Genomic DNA, 21,703 nt, shown 5'->3' with positions numbered 1-21,703 from the left:
ACACAATCAATTTTACAGCCTCCAGGATGTTGAATTGTGTCTTCCAGAACTGTTTCAGTGTTAGTTCAGGATCATTGGAAGTTGCCTGATGACACCTCCTAAACATTTTCTTCATGTACAACTTCTTGAAGTTGCTGATCACATTCTGGTCCATTGGCTGTATGATTGATGTAGTGTTGGGAGGCAAAAACAACACTTTCACAAAGACAAATTGATACTCCAAAGTTCTGGCAAGTTCAGGGTCATGACCAGGAGCATTATCCATGAGGAGAAGAGCCTTTAAAGAGGAGTTTATTGGTGGTTAGGTAGCTCTTGACAGAAGGGCCAAACACCTCAACAGCCCATTTATTAAAGAGCTGTCTTGTCACCCATGCCTTACGGTTGGACTTCCAATAAACTCCAAGCTTTGCTTTACCACTTTCTGTTGCTTGAACACCCTGGGGTTTTCAGAGTGGTAGACAAGCATAGGCTTCAGTCGGAAATCCCCTGAAGCATTGGCACCAAGCAATAGAGTGAGACGGTCTTTCATGGGTTTATGCCCAGGTAAAGAGGCTTCATCTCTGGTGATGAATGTTCTTTTGGGCATCTTTTTCCAGAAGAGCCCAGTTTCGTCCACATTGAACACTTGCTGTGGAAGATAATTTTCTTCTTCCATCAGTTCTTTAAATTCCACTAAAAACTTTGCTGCCCCTTCCTTATCAGCACTAGCAGCCTCACCATGCCTATTAACACTGAAAATGTCACTTCTTTTCTTAAATTTTTCGAACCAGCCTTTGCTGGCCCGAAAATCTTCAAATTCTGTGCCTGAAGAACCAGGTTGATCTGTCTTTAAATGTTCGTAAATCTCCCTGGCTCTTTCACAAATGAATTCAGTAGAAACTGAATCACCTTTCATCTGTTTTTCCCTAATCCAGATGAGAAGTAACCTCTCAGTTTCTGCAATTAGGGATCTACTTTTAAACACTCTGGTAGATTTGTCTCTCACTTTCACTTCTTTAAATTTGTCTTTCTGTGCAAGAATTGTCGACACAGTTGATGTCGACATGCCATAGTCTTTGTAAAGCGCATTTGTTCTAATGCCTTCTTCATGTTTCTTAATAATTTCCTGCTTGGTTTGGATTGAAATCACTTTTCTTGATCTCTTAGGCCCCATGCTGGATTCAAACAATGTCATCACGTGATCTTTTAAGTTTAAACTAGCTGTAAATAAAGAATATTTTCTTTAAAATAACACTGTACTGCGCTATATATTGTCATTATGTAAAATAAATTTCAAATTGACCAATAATTTGCTTGGAAACACAGAAAAAAAGCATTTAGTTGAAGAGAGTCTCAAGCAAGATGTTACCTCCACTGAAAAGACACAGAGACTGACGCCTGTTTGGTGTGTTGACAGGCTGTTTGGCGTGCATAAAACTAGTTTTCTTACCTTCAATTATGTTCAATAATTGTTAAAATGACTAAAAATTTTAATATAAAACTTTTAAAATTATTGAATAGTACAAACTTCTTGATATTTACTAAAATAGTGAGGAATTTAAGCCCTAGAACTGATTACTGTATTAGCGGACTAATACTACAGCTGGTTGACCGCCAAGTGCAAGCGAAAACATGTTCAGATCGGCTCGTAAGAAACTCGTTAATCGAGGGATTGCTCGTTAACCGAAGTTAAGAATCTTATGGGAGGTAACTCGTTAACCAAAATCTCATTAACCGAGGCGCTCGTTAACCGAGGGACTACTGTACTACTATACTGTACTCACCAGCAGGTGCTGTCATCTTTAGCCTAGAGTAGGCAGACACTGTGACCACTTGCGATGGAGGTGTGGGAGGGGATTAGTGGGTCATGCTACTGACCTGACTTGATGCAATGTCAGGTGGAGGTGAGGTTGGGTATTAGTGGTCGTATATTACTGACCCCTTCTTATGTAATGTAGGGTCACCCATTGTTAAGGAGGAGGATCAGAGTGAAAGCACTTCACAATCACTAAAACAGGGAAAGCCCTTCACAGTCAGGGGGAAAGCACTTACTTTATATTCTTACCATTATTGTACCATCAAATCCATTATATCATATACATGTTGTCACTTAGTTAGAAATTACTACAGGGTATGGTAATAATTATATGTTTGCCGTCACGCCATTATCCTGATTGTGTCTGTCCCCTTGTTTCACCTAACTCAACCCATGTTGTACATTTATTGCTTCCCCCATTTATCAGATTACTGTATATCAGCTCAACTTCAAAAAATAAAAATAAATAAATGAATAAAAGTGATAATCGTGGTAACATTCTTATATGTCTTTACTAACACCATGTTATGTATACTAATCCAGATGATACCTAATGTTATATAATAATTCCTTGAGATAAATGTACAGTATATATCAGGTGCCACTAACAGAGCTCAGGCTCTCAATTGGCTCAGCCATGTCAATATTACTATTAATGTCCACTCTGTATCTATTTTCTGGCTAAGCTGTTTCAATATCAATATCAGCATTAGCATTGCCTGGACTGTAGTTCACCAGATGGCCACGAGGCCTCAACTGACAAATGAAGTGAGTGATGCGTTCTATATTCCAAGTTGGCAGGATGATAAATATCGTTAATGCAGGTTTGTTTACATCGCAAATAGGGGAGTGGTCTTAATAAATCAGCATTGTTAAAAAAAAAATATTTTAGATAGGGTCATCACAGATTGGGGATACCTTTACAGTATACTAGTTTTCCAGCCATTTCACAACCCTTATTGAATCACCTGACCAAAAGCTGAAGTGGTTTGTGCAGTGATCTTGCCTATTTTGCCCACTTATTTGTCATCCATTCATGACTATCTGGGTTCATTTTCATAAAAGACGGTTTAGGTATTCATTGTGAATTGTTGCTGTAATGTTATTATTTAGATGGTATACACTATATGACTTCTTTTTTTATTTTCCTTTGCAAGGAGATGATATCTAAAATGTTCAGTGGTCCCTCGGTTAACGAACTCAATTCGTTCCAGAGGGTCGTTCGTTAACCGAAAATTTAATTTACCGAATCCTTTGTTTCAATGGGATTTTGGGTAATTGGTTCCAGCTCACCGAAAATTACATACAAAGTAAAAACAAAATGCAATAAAGTACACTTACTTTGAGGTGTGTATGTAGAAGGCTCCTGGTTGATGATGATGGGAATTAGAAGTGGGGGTGGAGGAGGAGAAGAGAAGGAAGTGGGGGGTGGAGGAGAAATCACCTTTCAGGGGACCCATGCTTGATGCCCTCATTTCACCAATAAAATTTTAAGTTCACTAGGTGTAATTCAAGATTATTTTCCTTAATTCAACACTGCACTGCACTATATATATTGTCAATATGTTAAATAAATTTCAGAATGACCAATAATTGTACTGTAAAAACGTAAAAATACTCTGTGTTCAAGAGACCCACAAGCAAGATGTTTCCTCCACTGGCCAGATACAAACTGAGATCTTGGTGGGTGAGTGAAGTGGCTGATGGGCTCACCAAAAACTAGTTCCCTGTACTGCAATTATGTTATATAAGTGTTAAAACGAGTAATAATTTTAATATAAAACTTAGAAAAATATTGAATACCACAACCTTCTTGATATTTACTCCAATGGAAACGAATATAAGCCCTAGAACCGATTACTGTATTGGCGGACTAATCTTCCAGCTGGTGAGCAAGCCAAAACATGTTGACATGATTTTGTAAGAATTTCGTTAACTGAATTGAAGATTCTTATGGAAGGTAATTCGTTAACCGAAATTTCGTTAACCGAGGCGTTCATTAACTGAGGGATCACTGTACTGTAAACTTCACCAGAAACAGTAAACCATTTAATATTAAAATAAGCTTACATGATTCATTAAGTAGAAGCACTTCAAGTTTGTTCAAGGGCTGCTATTCCATTAAATCTGACAGCCATGGATCAATCATTATTAAACATATTACACAATGTGATGTTTCGTGGATTCAAGTGTGTAATTGGTATACAGTAATTAGGTTTTCTGCGATGGAAATACTGTGTTCTGTTTATAGTTAAATAATGTTCTTTATTAAGTTCCTTTGGTTAAAAGATTTCTGGCTACTTGGGTCTCTTGTTTTATTTTATTTTTTCTATGTTACTTACTTTGGGAACCTCGAGTCTTTTCAAAGTTCACTCTTTTTACTATGCAAGACTTAAAGCTTTGATTTTTATAAGAATTCTTATTGGATAATGATTTTACATTAGTACAGTAGAACGTTGATTTAAAGCAATTCAATTTAAGATTATTGATTTAAAGCGACACCCACAATTAAGGACAATGTTTTAATTTAAAGCGAATCTTTCCTATTTTGCGCGAGTCAATCTGGCGCATCATATTTTAAAATTCGTGCCGAATGTTTTTCTGAACACGCTACACTGTCCTAAGGGCAAAGCTTTACTGAACATGTACTCAAAATAATGTACTAAATGATTACTAAAATTTTTGTCGAGTGCAAACTATAGCATGATTACTGTATATTCAAATTACAGCTCCTCCCCGACTTACGACGGGGTAAGGGACCCAAATCCAGGTCGTAAGTCGAAATGGTCATAGGTCAAAAATGCTTAAATAATACCATGTACATAGAAAATCTAAAATGGGTGTCTCTTTTTCTTCTCAGCACCACAAAACTCTCACTTTAAAGCTTGCCAGCCATTTCAAAGTGAATTACAAACGAAAACTTTCTCTGTGTACTGACGTTGGGACTCGAAAATATGTAATTTGACAAAATTTTGGTATGACTGAGGCGGTCGTATGTCCGGGTGATCGTAAGTCAAGTAGGTCGTAAGTCGGGGAGGAGCTGTAATCACTATCTTATAAGAATTCCAGCAATGTAAATTATATTCTCCCTAGTCACTTCTGTGACATTTTATAAACAAAAAACAAAAACTCAATCTAAAGGACATAAATAAACAAATAAATACTTCACTTGACCTTCGGCCCCAACTGTCAAACGTGTTACTGTCACCATCACCCCCCCCCCCTCCCATCTTCCCAGCCAGGGTTGGGTGGATATAGGCTTACAGTTTTTATCTTATATAATATCAAAGACTAAAGTTAAGAGAATATAATTTGCATTGCTAGAATCCTTGCAAGACAGCGAATAATTTGAATATAAACGTCATATATTTTGCACAAGAGATAAAAGTTTTAGCCCTTTGTAATAAAATTAATTGGAACGTGTCAGTTCAGTGACATTTTATAATAAGAGCCCATTAACTCCTCAAGAATCAATGGTTAAAGGGCCAGTTCAGGGGAATTAAGAAGGAATAGAAATTTACCATGCCAGCTAAATTGACACTATCTCTGTTATATAGACAGTTTAAATTACCTTGATCACATTAGCACTTGGCTCATTCATAAGCAGATTGGCACAATCTTGTTTAAATATTTAAGTTATACAATAACACATTTGCAGTTGTACTTATCTCATATACTGCTTATTATACTCTGCCACCTTTTGACCTTTTAATACCAGACAATATTTTAACTGCAATCCCCACTGCTCATGGAATTAATATACAGAATACTGAATTACAGCATGAGGATGTGGGTGTTGATGGGAAAGTGAAGGTTACTCTGACAGCTGAAGAAATGGATGCTATCCTTCAGCAGACAACAGGATCACAGATAAGTATGGAAGAAGGATGTCAGAAAGAGGAAGCAGGAGATGAATCATCCACTTCCAAACGAAATCATTCATCCCAGGATGATGGTAGCCTCCAAGTTGCTTTTGTAAAGTGTGGTGAAAATGAAGATGTAAGTAGACGTTACTTTTATTATGGGAAAGCAAGCTAATGCTGTACGATGACTTTTCACTCATTTTGTTTTATCCTCAACTTTAGTCTCACTTGCATAGAAGTGGCTTAGATGTATAAAACCACATACAAACTCAATAATGTAAGGGTACAGAAATAAATGGGTAGAAATTCTTCACAGCTATTCATATTGCACTCATTCATGTTTAATGCTGCATATCATTTCACCTTGCCTGTGCCAAACATAAAATGTCTCTAATGTACAGAATTTTCATTGTCTTCATTTTAAGCATCCTCATAGTTAGTTTTGTGTCTTTACAACTTAACCACTGACCAGGTATTTTTTATGATCTCTTCTCTATGTTTACTTCTGCCACCTTCCTCCTCCTTGAAACTCTTCCTAAATGGAATTACCACGATAGAAAAGCCTCCAGTCCCCCTTTCTTAATACAGGTCCACCACCGATTTTCCGGCACCCTTGGTTCCAAAGCCTTGCCGGATTATGTTTTGCCAGACCAACCGAGGTCAGGTAAAAATAATTCAACAATACACCTCTGACCCACTAATTATACACCTCCTGTGTCTCTAAAGTACCATGGACTGCTGGAAACTTAAATTAAACTGTGTGATGTTTATACTCAAATTAATCACTATCTAACAAGAATTCCAGCAATGCAATATATATTCTGCTAAGTCTAGTCAGCTACATTTTATAAGATAAAAACTTTAATCCTAAAACTACCTTCACCCAGGCTGGGAGGGAGGGAGGGAAGTTAAGTGCCCTCTCATAATTCTTCCGTACTAAAGGAGGTGCTGGACCATCAGTTCCCGGAAAATCGGTGGTGTACCTGTATACTCCACTACTATCTTTCCCAGGATGCTGATTATCTTTCTGCAACCAAAGTCCCTTTTACCTTTCCTTTGTACATTTTAAACTTTACCATCTGTTGGTCAGTCCACATGCTTGAAGTAAATAACAGACCATTTTCTTAACCTATATCTTGGTCTCACATCCTACACCCTCACATGAAACCCTCCAATAATTTATTTCAGTACCTGAGTTCTACAGTAGACCTGTTTCTTTCATTCTGTGTTATGTCTCATTCTGGTAAGTGAGGATCAGAAGGACTATTGTCTTGCATTTCTTTGTTTAAATTGTAGTTATATTTTTATATACAGCTCCTTCCCGACTTACGACAGGGTTAGGGACCCAAAGCCAGGTCGTAAGTCGAAAATGCTTAAATAATGCATAAAAAATCGAAAATGGGTGTCTCTTTTTCTTCTCAGCACCACAAAACTCTCACTTTTAAGCTTGCCAGCCATTTCAAAGTGAATTACAAACGAAAATTTTGTCTGTGTACTGACGTTGGGACTCGAAAATACGTAATTTGACAAAATTTTGGTACAACTGAGGCAGGTCGTAAGTGCGGGTGGTCGTAAGTCGAGTAGGTCGTAAGTCGGGGAGGAGCTGTACCTGTACTGTATTGTAGCTGCTTTGTCATAATCCTCTTCTAATATCTAGTTACCCTTACCCCCCTCTAATTGTTCCTTCTTTTGTGCTGTGTGTGCAAAATTCTAATAACAGGTATTGGTGTCTCTCTACTGTCTTAAACATTTACCCATTCTTCCTTATTGTGCTATCATTTGAACTTATCCAATCATTACTTATGTTGTAGCAAAGTGTTATGACAAGGTGAAGTGATGTACAGAGGATGTGGGGTGGGAGGGGAGCAGCAGGGACGGAAGTGGGGGCAGGTGCTGTACTCATGGTTTCCTTGAATGGTGAAATAAGAAAACATTATATATAAACTGAAGCTTCAATTGAATGTTACAGTTCATCATTCATGGATACTGTGAGTGCAGTACCTGCCCCCACTTCATTCTCTGCTGCCCCCCTCCCACCCCACATTCTCCTGACATCGCTTCACCTCGCCATACCACTGTCCACTAGGCAAAAGATACGACCTAATAACAGTCTAATCACTGCATTTCTTATTAAACACATAAACATTCCACAAATCATTACATTGAGATATTTTTTTTTGATATTGTTTTACTTTGATTCTATAGTATATTTACTATTGCAAGTTTCCTTCTGATGAATGTAAACAAACGACCCTGCCAGTCCTACCCCTGTAAATGCACTTGTTAAGGGGACTGTACAGTTCTGTACAGTGGATAGAGGAATGGATAGTGTTTGCTAGTGTGTAGGGGGTGTATGTACAGAATACAATGCATGTACAATTCCTCCTTCATGGAGGGAGAACAGAATACTGTAACAGGTAGCAACACCTGCTACAGGAGATGGTACAGGACAAAGGCAGGCCGTCCTGTATCATCATCTCACCATTTGGCCTGCTTGCATCACAAGCTCAAGATGACAGCATCTGCTTGTGAGCACAGTATAGTGTATATAGTAGTATATTTGTTTATTTACTATATATTGTACATGTGCATTGGTGCTTGCATAAATAAATACAGTAGAATGTCGATTTAAAGCGATTCAATTTCAAATTATTGATTTAAAGCAACTCCCACAATTAAGGACAATGTACTTATTTAAAGCGAATCTTTCCTATTTTACGCTAGTCAAGTTGGCGCATCATATGGAAATACACACTAATTTATACTTTGTGCCTAATGTTCACTGTCAGACGCATCTCTGGGCACGCTACATAGCTGCCCGCCACCCTCCCACATCCTCAGTTCTCGCACTGACGCTCTAATGAACGGATATATTGTGTGACACTATCTCCTCCTACCTCGTGTTTCAACCATCACCACTATGTCCAAGAGGCCAGCCACTACATCATTAACTACCCCAAAGACCATGAAATCAAGGCAAGCAATTACATTGGAGCAGAAAATCAAGGTGCTGGAAGCACTGCAGCGAGGAAATGGTGCTTCAATTGTAGGGTGCCAATTTGGACAGTAATGTGGGGCTGGTCGAGTTGGGCTCTGCATCTTCAGAGGATGAATTGCTTAAGTTAAGTTGAGTGAAAATCAATTTTTGATAGCATAAATTAATTAAAAACTAAGTTGAGAGGAAAATGAAAGTGCTTGGTGAGTCAGACAAGAGGTGGGTGGTGTGCGGCGCCAGCGCGACCACCCTCTCACATCAGGTGATCGGTAGTAAACAGACCATTTCGCGTCTTAATTTAGCTGTGTTGATTTATGAGTGTTTGTTTTAGCATAATACTACCAAAAACAATGTTTTGTTTATTCTAGGAGATGGGCTGAGGTGCATCTGGGTAGACTCTCAGTCTTTTTAGTATTTTGTGTTTCTCTCAAGTACCAAACTAAATTATTCCATTGAAACAACACTTTGATTTAGTGCAAATTCGGTTTAAAGCGACCTCTCTTGGAACGTTTCTCATGTTATATCGACGTTCTACTGAACAGCTCCATACCCAGAAATCTCTCAATCCTGTAACCACTCCGCACCAATTATTCTGGCTAACAGGGATATCACTACAGTATTTTTTTTTATCTCCTACTGTAATGTACTTCCTCTTTTTTATGATTTTTTTTATTCCAGAATGACTCACAGAAACATGCTCATCAATGCAAGACTTGTGGTAAAAGCTTCAAGAAACCATCTGACTTGGTACGTCATATTAGAACTCATACTGGAGAGCGACCATTCTCATGTGCCCAGTGTGGAAAATCTTTTGCTGTCAAATCAACATTGGATGTGCACATGAAAACTCATACTGGGAAAAAGGATTATATGTGTCATATTTGCAATACCATGTTTGCTACTAAAGGAAGCCTAAGCATACACATGAGGCTTCATACTGGAGTTAAACCATTTAAATGTAATCAGTGTGGGATGAAATTCAGAACCTCTGGTCATCGCAAGGCTCATGTTGTTAAACATTTTAAAACAACCCAGTCCATGTATGGTAAGAGTGCAATAAGATTTGCCGCAGTTGAAGAAGATCCATTAGATACTGGAAATGAGGCAGATGAAACTGTAATGGAAATGACAAATGAGGAAAATCTTAGTTCTGTGGTAATGATGACAGAAGGTACTGTGTCATTGCAGTTACAAGGGCTTAACCTTGGCACTATTGATCCTTCAGCTTTACTTAATATTCAACCTATGACATTGGATGAAAGTGTTCTAAATCAGTTACAAGCTTCTGGTGTTACCATGATGGGTGCTGGTGAGGGAACTGTAGATGAGGATGCTGAGGACTCTATCTCTGTGAATCCTAATGTTGTGATGACACAACCTCGAAGTGTTCGTACTCCAACTGTAGAACCTGTTGATGATTCAGATTTTGAAATTCATATGATTGATAGTGAAGGTAGAGTCATAACAACTCACTCACTAAATATGTTGGGGCAACAATTGGATAGGGACACTGGAACAGCTCCAGACACAGCTTCCTTTATGCCACCAGAACTTAGTCTCTCGGATCTTGCCCTCCCAGGACCAAATAATAGCATTCAGTGTGCTTTGTGCTCAAAATCATTTGTAAAATTATCTGACTGGCAGGAGCACCTTTTGTCTCATAATATTTTTATAAGGGTAGGAGAGGATGGTGAAATTGCAGAAAGTGAAATGCAAGACTCTATTGTTATTCCCACAACTACTCTTGGAGAAATTCATGATAATACAGGTAGTACCTTTCAGAGTGCACATAATGGGAAAACCCCTTCTGGACTAAATATTGGAGAAATAACGGTTTCTAAATTAGAAGGACAAACCCAATTAAATCGTAATTATAAATGTGCTGTACCTGGATGTGGAAAAACATATAGGCATGAGACCAGTCTTCAGCAACATACAGTTAGTGCTCATATGAAACAGCACGTCTGTCCCAAGTGCGATGAAGCTTGTCCTTCAGCAGCTGCTCTTCAGAAACACATCAGAATGCATCATTCAGATGCAAAGGGTATCAGATGTGTATTTTGTGTAGAGGAGTTTAATGTGCGGCCTGCATTACACCAACACATTATTCAAGAACATTTGCAAATTGCCCTTGAGAATCCAATTGTTATCGAGAAGGTGGGACTCAAAATTAACCTGACTTCAGAATCTCAGAGAGAGGGGACACAGGGTGGTATGGATGATTTGGATCCCTTAGAGTTCTTCCCTTCAGTAAATAATTCATCCCATCTTGTATAAAGATGAAGGTACTTGAAGATCTTCAGGGTTTTGCTGTAATTGACTCACAAACAACTATGCTACATTAATGCCTTGTTTAAGGTCTGGTTGATCAAAATAGATATTTATTAATGCACTTGTATTTTGTATGGAAAAAATATTATGTAAGTGATGCTGCAAGCTTTAATTTATGTGTGAATTGAAAACATTGTGCAAAACTGCATGCTGAGAAAATTTCAGTGTCAGCTTATTGGCACAATATTATGTTACAAACAAAACACTGTGTAGCTTATGTTGTTGTTGTATTTTAAAGTCTTCCTCAATAGTTTTTAATCAGGAATTAAGCTTCTTGTTAAATATGAATTACCCGGTAAGTACAAACATGAAATAGTAAATACTAACTAATGACATGTAATGAAACCAAAGTAGGTAGTAAGTAAGTTTCTGCAATTTTTATGACTTGGATATTAATGGACATTTTGCAGGGGCTGGCTAGATGATATCCATTACTGCCTTTGAAATTTTAAAGATCCATAATGCCAGGAGTATGATATTTTCTTTTTAGTGTAAGGATATATAGTGAATTTATATTTATATCAATTAGACCCATTGTACAGCTGAGCATAATAACCAACTGTGAATTACCATTTTGTAGTACGGTACTCTGTTTCATCAGTTTAATTTTGGGGATAAGTATTAAAGATGTTTCTTTTTCACCATTGTCCAGACACCTTAGTTTTTGTTCAGTTAGCATTCATTAGTTGCTATGTCTTAAAAGTAAGCTAGATATAACATCTCACTCAAGACTCACCTCAGCTAACATATATGATGTGTGATGAGTCTGGTATGTCAGAAGATTAGTCACCTATTAATGTACAGTATTTACACTGAATGTTAGTGGCCATGTGTAAAATACCACCATCACCTGATACACATGAAGTACAACCATTTGTTGACATGCCTTAAGTACAACTCTCAGTGTGTATGCCAAAAAACATATTTAGCTTACTTGCCTTAAGTACAATTGACATGCCTCAACTTTCTTTGTTATCATACTGTTGATCAAAAATAGGAAGAAATATATGTTATTATTTTAGATGCCCAAGTTATACTACTGTATATGTATATGTATATGTATGCTCAAATTTTATTTATTTTTTTATTAATTAGAATCATGTTTAGTCTCTTAAGAAGCCTCAAATGATTTACCTAGTGTTTTTATGTGTGTCTAGTCAAGTGTCATTTCTTTCTAAGCTTGGTTAAAACTTGTATATTTCTTCTCTAAGGAATTTTTTTAACCTGACACTAGTCTCAAGCAACTCTGCATATCAATAATAATGGGGTCAATCCCCAGGTCTCAGAGCCCAATCTTGTAACTGGAACCTCAAAATTTAATTAGTTAAGAATTGGACTACCCTGCACATTTATGCTGGATTTCAATGAGATTCATCATGTGAGTGTACCCAGAAGGGAGAAGACTAAGAGATTATACAGGGAGGTATTCCCTAAAAATAAAGATAAAAGAGAAAAGTCCCCAAATTTCCTCCACAACTCAGGTACAGTATGTACTCTTAACTGCCAGGGTATGGGGGGGGGGCCTCCCTGTGTTGAATAAAATTTATAAAATTGTCTGATGTTATCCAAATAAAATATTAAACGTGGCATCACATAGTGAAGAGGTTAAACCCTAGCCTGAAATCATTGGAAGCCAAAGTTTTCACAACAGGATAAATTTTAACTTACAGTATTTGCCGGCGTATAAGACGCATTTTTATTTTATTTTTTCAATGTATCCCAAATTACCCTGCATCTAATGAGCCCGTATTACGGATGGGAGGCCGAGCGCCATAGGCAGAGGTGCCTAGCTAGGGAGTCTGGGACGAGCAGTAGTCCACTAAGCACAAAAATTGTGTTTACTAATAATAAAATACTGAAAAACAAGCCAAATTATCACAATCTATTATCTGAAACTTGCGGAAAATTTGCTGAAGACGTAAATAATGGCTTAACGGCAGAGGGAAGCTCGCAACATCTCGCTGTACCTCCTTCCCCAGCATACGTAACCCACACCAGTTACATGTCTTACATTATTTAGCAACTGTGTTACCTTTAAGAAACATTTGTTTATTATCTAAATGAAAAATGCCCCTAGAAAGATTAAAGAAATGCTAACAGAAATTTCAGCCGCCAGTCAGCCACTTGCAATGTGTCGATGACGCCAAAACAATAACGATGGTGCTGCACCCTGGTGGTCAATCATGGCAACAAAAAACATCACAGCTAAAAATACGAGTTTCACATCCTGTTGGTAATTCTTTTGACCAAAATATAAACAAGCCACACAGCTGCTCTGTTCAGAGGTAGAGTTGGGTTAGTATAATGTTACTATACTAATGAGATGCATTCCCAAGTGTGACCTTTTCATATCTTTTGTGTGGCTTTTTACCCTCTTTTCCCCCCAAAACAATACAATTAATGAAACTTGAAAACTATATTCTTTAAATAATGTTTCTGAATGCACCTTATACAATATAAATGAATAATAATATTGTCACACAAGAGGAGATAGAACGCCATTGTTTTCATTTGTGTTTACAGCCGGGAGTCCGGGACGATGGTTCTACACGAGAAAGTTAAGAAAATAAGACCCTGGTTGTAGCTGTAGTAAATTTAATGTTAATAAATGGATCACTAGAAGTAGCTAACCACTAATGGTAAAGAAATAAAGCGAGACGATTGGGAACGCCAACGTATGTAAAGTAAGTGCGTACAAGTGAAAACATATCGTCATCTCTACATATGAATATGAAAGCAACACTTATTTCCTGTTCTTATATGATTTAAATAATATTTACAAATGTAAAACAAAAATTCTACTCACCAATGGTGGTAAAGTCTAAAGCATAAGGACAGCCAATGAATATTGTGCGAGTTTTTACTCAGATGACGAAGTCATCAGGTTCAACTGGCTGAAGCTGTAGGTAAATATTAATTATTCTACCACATTATTTTGTATCAGATACTCAATCACCATACAGTTCATACTTCACTTTAACAACTAATTGGTACCACGAAAATGGTCTGTAAAGTGAAAATCATTAATGTGGTGAGTATAGTTTACATGCTACATTGGTCAATTGGTACTAGCCCACAAAAAATTACAACTACTTATTCACACATTAATACTGCATGTAGAGTTAATAACTAATAATGACTAACCCTTAGACACTCACTGAACTGCTTAATGACACTGGTGCCTGCACTTCGGTACCTCAGCTTCCCTGAGAGATTGGAGCGCCTGAACTTGCCTAGCTTATACTACAGATGGGCAAGGGGTGACCTAATTGAGGTGTATAAGCACCTCAAGGGGCACTACTCAGTCGAGTGTCCTTACTTGGAGCTGGAGGATGCTCTCCCCACAAGGGGTCACAGCTCAAGATTGAAGAAGCCTTAAGTCCAGAAAACTGTGAGGGCAAACTTTTTCGGAGTGAGAGTTGTGAACTCTTGGAACAATCTGCCAGAAAGTGTTGTGATGGCACCGGGTGTGAGTTCTTTCAAGACCAGACTTGACCAAAACTAGAGCAGGTTCAGGTACATTCAGGAGCCGGTGCATGCCCAGTACCTGCCAACAGTGTGGGCCGATCAGTGGTGAAGAGGATAAAAGTAAAAGTAAAGAGTTGCTTGATCCTGGCTTTGTTATTCTATGAGACTTAAGGATAAATTCCCCATTTAAGTTGTCATAGGATTTTATATGTTTGCGTGTGAGTATTATGTCTCCATTTCCAGTAAAATCAATGTACTGTACCGAAAGTTTAAATAAATTTGTGGTTCATTTAAGATTTTATCTCATAAGGGAGATTTAAGCAACACAGCCTGAGGGATTAATATGTAAATACCTTTAGCTACTATAAATTCAACCGATACAGTGACCCCTCGTTTAACGAACGCCTCGGTTAACGAAATTTCGGTTAACGAACTGCCTTCCATAAGGATCTTCAATTCGGTTAACGAACAAAAACTCGGTTAACGAATTTCTTACGAACCGACCTCAACATGTTTTCGCTTGCACTGACCGGGCAACCAGCTTTAGTATCAGTCCGCCAATACATTAATCGGTTCTAGGGCTTAAATTCCTTACTATTTTAGTAAATATCAAAAGTTTATACTATTCAATAATTTTAAAAGTTTAATATTCAATTTTTTAGTCATTTTAACAATTATTGAACATAATTGAAGGTAAAGTGACTAGTTTAATGCGCGGCATCCAGCCTCTTAACACAGCAAACAGGCGTTAGACTCTCTCTGTTTTCACTGGAGGTAACTTCTTGCTTGAGACTCTCTTCAACTAAATGCTTTTTTTCTGTGTTTCCAAGCAAATTATTGGTCATTTTGAAATATATTTTACATATTGACAATATATAATGCAGTGCAGTGTTGATTTAAAGAAGATAATCTTGAATTACACCAAGAGAACTAAAATTTTATGGGTGAAATGGCGCCATGGGGTGACTTCTCTTCTTCCTTCTCCTCCACCCCCATTCTAAATCCCATCATCATCATCATCATCATCATCATCATCATCATCCAGGAGCCTTCTACATACACACCTCAAAGTAAGTGAACTTTTCTACCATTTTTGTTGAATTTAGGAAATTTTCGGTGAGCTGGAACCAATTACCCAAAAACCCATTGAAACAATGGTTTCAGTTAACAAACTTTTCGGTTAACGAACGACCTTCTGGAACAGATTGAGTTCGTTAACCGAGGGGTCACTGTATACAGTATCGAAAATCAAAGAAAGGCTTTCACATTCATACTGTGTTTATATCTAAGCAAATACAAAAATTCTTGTTTATACTGTACAGTGATGTTTCCAATAACCGGAACAATTGGTGCAGGTCACTTCCAGGAATGAGGGAGTTGTGGGTAATGAGACGACTCTCAAAGCCAGAAAAAAATCCTCATCCTCGGAATTTTCCGGGTAACAGAAAAATGTTCTCGAAAGTTCTAGAATGATGTACTATTACTATTTCGTCTAAAAGCCGAAAAAAAATCCCTCATCCGTACTCGGAAAATTTATCTTGAAATTTCCGGAAAATGCCCCAGATTTTCCTCTCTCAAACCCAGAATAAAAATCCCCCATCCCTGGAATTTTCTTAAAATTTTCTTAGAATTTTCCAGAAAATGTGCCCCTTGGAAAATCGTTCCCAAAGCCGGAATTTTCTGGAAAATACTGGCTTTGGGAATGATTTTCTGTTAAATTCCAGCTATCAGAGACTTCTGGGTTTGAGAGCGTTGAATAGAATGACCTTCACGGTTGTTGTTGTTGCTGAGATTGTCGGACCTGAGTCCGACACGGGCCTTTGCCAGTAGGCGGCCCGTTTGGTGGCTCCAGCTGGAGCTCATGGAGCAGCCAAACCGGATTGGGGATGGAGGTTGTCCTACCTGCAGATATGAAAGGATACTGCAGGTTTGCAAGTATAAGCGGACCTTCGGTCAGTGAACGCTTACCACCAACCCCCCACTCTTGGACGTGGTCAGTTTCGGAGTGGGCGCCCCCCAAACTGGGGTCCGCACTTGCTGGGGGAGGATACTTCCTAAGCTATCTGGGTGGTGGGTATCATGTGATGACCCGGAGAAGGTGGTGAATGTGGTTTGTTTGGGCCTTTCAGGTTAGAGTGGCCGCTAGTGTTGTGTGTTCTTCTTGGAAGTTTCAAATTCTGTTTCGGAGACTTTGTGCGACTTCGAAATCGAGGAGATAGTGTTCCAGTTGGTTGGCCGCTGGCTCCTAACAGTAGGTGCATTCCCTGACGACATTTCCAATCGTCTGCCATGTGCACTTGTACCCTAGTTGCAGTCGATGAAGGCTAACTTGGGTTTGTCTTGGTGTTTTCTTGTCCGTGAATGGTGGTTCCCTTTTTGTAGCCACCAGGTACCATTTGGCTGATTGAGAACCAGCGTTGAATGCGTCAAGGAAGTTCTTTTTGATGTGGAGTATGGTAGTCTTTCTGAGGTGGTTCTTGATCTCTTGCACGCTTGCAGGAACTTGAATGTGTACGCTTCTAGAACTTGTGACTGCCATGGCTGCTTCGTCTGCCTTGTCATTTCCCCCGATCCCTACATGACTGGGAATCCAGTGTAAGACGACTGGGTGGTTTTGTCTTTGGAAGTCCTGTGGCTGTGCGAGGATCGAGGTTATGATGTGGACGTTGTCTCTTGGTTGACTGTGTTGCAGCGCCTGCATGGCCGTTTTCGAGTCCGTGTGAATTATGATGGACTTGTGTTGTGTTGCAGCGTGTTGTAGGGCCTTTGAGATTGCCACCATCTCTGTTTGTAGGGTGGAGCAGTCATTAAAAAGTCTCCATAGGAGGGTCTGACCTTGGGTGAAGAAGGCCGCTCTGAATCTATGATGTTTTAGGTCCACCGAGCCATCTGTGAAGTATGATGCTGCATCAGCCGGTGTCTCGGTGGCTATGGCTTCCTGAGTTATTCTTTTGAGGTCATCCTTCTGGAGGTTGGCTTTGCTATCACCTAGTTCAGTGATTTTGAATATGGCTGGTGGAGGGCTCCATGGTGGTGGAACTACATAATCCTTGTCTCGTATGTCTTGGTTGTTCCTGCATGCAGGTGCCCGATGACCTCGCTTGCCTCGTGCGACCAGGTGGCCCCTCGCACTCTGTGGTCAAGGTGGTGGGAGGCACTGATTCGCGTTTTGGCAGCTGTGGGCATATCTGATCTAAAGATTTTGGCGAGGAGACCGGTTGTCACCTGCTTGACTCGTACTGCCAGGGGTTGTAGTTCAGTTTCCATTTGCGAATTGCAAATTCTGGTCCACATGGGTGCTCCGAACATGGTCCTGAGAGCATTATTTTGGATAACTTCTAGCTTAGCTATCTGGTCTTCTCTCAGTCCAATGAGTGCTGGAGCACTGAAATTTACCAGCGATCTGATGGCGGCCGTGTAGTAGGCTTTGAGCACGTGTATGTTCGCCCCTGATGATGTGCTGGTGAGTGACCTCATTATGTTGTGTCTGCTCTTCGTCCTGTGTCTGAGATACTCGAGTTGCGGCTTGAAAGTGAGTTTCTGGTCGAACCAGATTCCAAGACACTGGTGGGTGTTGGTCCAGACTACCGGCGTGTTTTGTATGGAGAGCATCATGTCTGGTGTGTCTGTGCAGATGGCCATCGTTTTCGACTTAGCTGGATTTATCTTGAGTCCAAGTCTGTTGCACTCCTCTTCAATAAGTTGGAGTGTGTGTTGCGTGTTAACTAGTCTGTTTGTTCCTCTTACTATGAGCTGTAAGTTGTCTGCATAGCAGAGGAGCTTGGCTGTTTGTCTGAAAGGAAGTCTGACTAGATTTTCCATAAGGACATTGAGCAGCGTTGGACAGAGGATGCCTCCTTGTGGGGTTCCATTTTCGTGGACCCTGTAACTTGACGTTGTCCCCTGAAAGCATACTCTTGCTTCTCTCTGTGTAAGGTAGTTCTGGATTCACCCCAGCAACCTTCCTTTGACGCCTTTTTCGGCGAGCGTCGTTATAATGGCCAGTGGATTTGCTAGTTCGAAGGCCTTCTCCAAGTCGAGGAAGACCACCAAAGCTGGTTTATTGTCCACTGTGCTGAGTATCTCGGCAATGTTGTTGCTTGTGCCGGTGTGTTCTCGGTGTAAGCAAAAATGTGAGGGTGTGGGCTGCCAACTTTCCACTTGAGTCTGTTGAGAGCCATTCTTTCTCCCGTCTTCGCTATGCAGCTGAGGAGGGAGATGGGTCTTGGTTTGTCTGGTTCTCTGGGCTTCGGAATGGGCTGTATATCTGCCTTCTTCCATTCCGGTGGAAGTCTCTGTGCTATCCACGAAGCAATGATGACTTGTAGCAAAGCCTCGTGCCCGGCTTCACCGGCATGGGAAAGCATGGAGTAGGTTATCCTGTCGGCCACGGGTGCTGTTTCCTTGCTTCGTTTTATCGACTTCTGTAGTTCTTGCTGATTGAAGGGTCTGTCGGTGTCATCTTCACCATTGCAGGCCTCTTCGATCATCTGGAGTACTATATATATATATATATATATATATATATATATATATATATATATATATATATATATATATATATATATAAGTACTTTATGAGGAACAGCTTTATAAACTTATACCATGGATCCCTCCCCTGCTGCAGAGCTGTGGAGTGACGGAGTCGGAGTCCCAGTGTTGCCAGGCACAGAAAAATACCCTTAGAGGGAAAAGGGGAAGAAATGTGAAAATTGGCCAAAATCTAGTTAAAAATCGCAGTGATTTAAGGGCATTTTAAAAAGACGTACCCAAAATTTTTTGTCAACGCATCAAGTTTGTGTCAGTCGGTGCCCATACACATCCTCTCCACCCTTTTGATTGCAATTTTCCATTGCTGGTTTAAGTTGGTGGTACAGGTATTCTGTTTTTGTATTGTATCTCAAAGGAGTCTTTTACATCTCATATAAAGTAAAAGTTAAGCTTTGAGTTGCTTTATTTCGTTTTTCATTTCAATGATTTTTTAATTTTTTGTGTTTTCTCACTGGGTGTGTTGACAGCTACTCAGTACGTCTGTGCTGCGCCAGGCGGATCTAGCGTTGACTGCTGGTGATGATCCCGTGGTGGGGAGGGTGGGCCAGGAGTTGGCCTTTGGGGACATCTTTTTAACAAAATTGTTACTTTAGCCTGGGTGACGAGTCTGGACGCTTAAGAGGTGTAAGAGCTTTGGCAGCCAGGGTGCCATACAGGAACCCCATCTGACTGTTGTGCGATTTACGCACCCCTTTTGAATGGTTCCACCTTGTGCAACAGATGGATTCTATTGTGGGGTACGTGATGTTTGGTTCACACTCAGGATGGGATGGAGAAAGGAAACTCACAATGTGCTCTCTGTATACATGTTGTTTTGGATGTACAATGCAGCTTGGTGCTGGGAAGGCAGCATGGTTACAAGCGTTGAGTAAGGAGAGCTGGTTGGTGAGGGTGTTCAGAGGAGGACCAGCTTGTGGGTCGCCATGGTCGCCGGCGGGAGCGAGGGCCGCCAGACAGGAGTGGAGGAGGTGTTGCTTGCTGGTTGGTGTAGGTAGAAAGAGAGGTAGGTCACCACGAGGTCAGGTCTTAAAAAGCGGAGGTAGGCGTGGCTTAATAGTTGACCTCCGTCATGTAAGGCGGCGCTGGTTGACCTAGACCACGAGGCATACACTGGGGAATTCGCGGGGTCGGCTACTCAGTGACAAGCGTTTGTAGGGGAGGAATCCACTACAATACTCCCCCTTCCCTCCAGGCGGTGTAGGAGACTTGTTATCTGCAGGGTTGCATGGCACATGAGGCAGAACGGGCGGTGCATGCCACATGTGAGACATAACGGCGAGGGCGTGGATGAGACGGCCGCTAGTGGAGACAACTTTGTCTAGATACACAGAGTTCTGTGGGAGGAGATAGGGAGAAGGAGGGTTGTGGAGGCGATGAATGTTGTGCTACACTCGCGACAGGTACAGAGTCCTCAGATGCGCCTGCTGAGGTGTGGGACTGGGTCAGGAGCAGGGGCTGCGTCAGCAGGAAGAGGGTCCATGACAGCAGCAGGGTCCATGACAGCAGCAAGGTGCAGGACAGTAGCAGGGGGTACCTGAGGGAAAAAAAAGGGTGCGTGGGGCCGCACTCAGGCGCATGGGCCGCGTCAGGAGCAGGGGCTGCGTCAGCAGGAAGAGGGTCCATGACAGCAGTAGGGTGCATGACAGCAGCAGGGTCCACGACCGCAGCAGGGTGCAGGACAGTAGCAGGGGGTACCTGAGGGAGAAAAGAGGGGTGTGTGGGTCCGCATTCAGGCGCAAGGGCCGCGTCGGGAGCAGGGGCTGCCAGGCAGGAGCGGAGGATGGTCCACGTCAGGAGGAGGGTCCAGGACAGTGGCAGGGGATACTGCTGGGCCGGGGGCGGCGTCTGAGGCAGGACGGGTGCGCTGGGGTCGGTAGGACGTGGTGCTTGGAGCAGGAAGAGGAGCTGGTGTCTGCTTAGAGAAGCAGTGTTGCTCTAGGGTGTCTAACCTGCGATGTAGAGACAGTAGCTGTAGAGCCGATGAGAGCTGCCTCTGTGTGGATAAGCCAGTCTTCTATGTTGCTTGAAGACTGGGAGAGTGATCGGTTTCTCCTCCATCCTGTGTGAGTGCGTCATTCCGGGTGTCACCATTTGTGGGGTACGAGATGTTTGGTTCGCACTCAGGATGGGATGGAGAAAGGAGACTCACAATGTGCTCTCTTTATACATGTTGTATTGGATGTACAATGCAGCTTGGTGCTGGGAAGTGGCAGCGTGGTTACAAGCGTGATGTAGAGAGAGCTGGTTGGTGAGGATGCTCAGGGGAGGACCAGCTTGTGGGTCGCCATGCTCACCGGTCACCACGAGGTCAGGTCTTATATAGCGGGGGTAGGCGTGGCTTAATAGTTGACCTCCGTCATGTAAGGCGGCGCTGGTTGACCTAGACCACGAGGCATACACTGGGGAATTCGCGGGGTGGCTACTCAGCGACAAACAGCGTTTGTAGGGGAGGAATCCAATACACTATTTAACAGCCAATGCCAAAATATCCTGACCACTGGCGTTGGGGTCTATTATATACACCCTTCGTGACCCTGACCACTGGCCCTGGGGTCTGTTATAGATACGGTAATAACCCCTTGGTGACCTCTACTCTCAACTTGACTAGAAGGATCAAACTCATTGAAATCGTATCTGAACCTTAAAATGATATTTATAGTCACTATGAATAAGGGTTGTAGTTCCATGAGTACTCACCCC

At 41.0% G+C, this 21,703-nt stretch overlaps 1 protein-coding gene across 5 annotated transcripts in view; it reads left to right on the top strand.

Moving 5' to 3' along the window:
• LOC121876523 (zinc finger protein 236-like) overlaps nucleotides 1-12,189 on the top strand; it is a 103,258-nt gene extending 91,069 nt beyond the window's left edge. For all 5 annotated transcript variants that reach the window (XM_042381687.1, XM_042381689.1, XM_042381688.1 and 2 more), the window contains 2 exons: nucleotides 5,576-5,794; nucleotides 9,332-12,189. In XM_042381687.1, the coding sequence (XP_042237621.1) occupies nucleotides 5,576-5,794; nucleotides 9,332-10,930 (1,818 nt within the window). In that variant the 3' untranslated portion in view covers nucleotides 10,931-12,189. The remainder of the gene's footprint in view (nucleotides 1-5,575; nucleotides 5,795-9,331) is intronic.
• The last annotated feature ends 9,514 nt before the right edge of the window (nucleotides 12,190-21,703 follow it).

The sequence above is a fragment of the Homarus americanus genome, unplaced genomic scaffold (assembly GCF_018991925.1).
Source record: "Homarus americanus isolate GMGI-L3 unplaced genomic scaffold, GMGI_Hamer_2.0 scaffold28, whole genome shotgun sequence".
Taxonomy (NCBI): domain Eukaryota; kingdom Metazoa; phylum Arthropoda; class Malacostraca; order Decapoda; family Nephropidae; genus Homarus; species Homarus americanus.
This window is presented reverse-complemented; position numbering and strand designations above follow the sequence as displayed.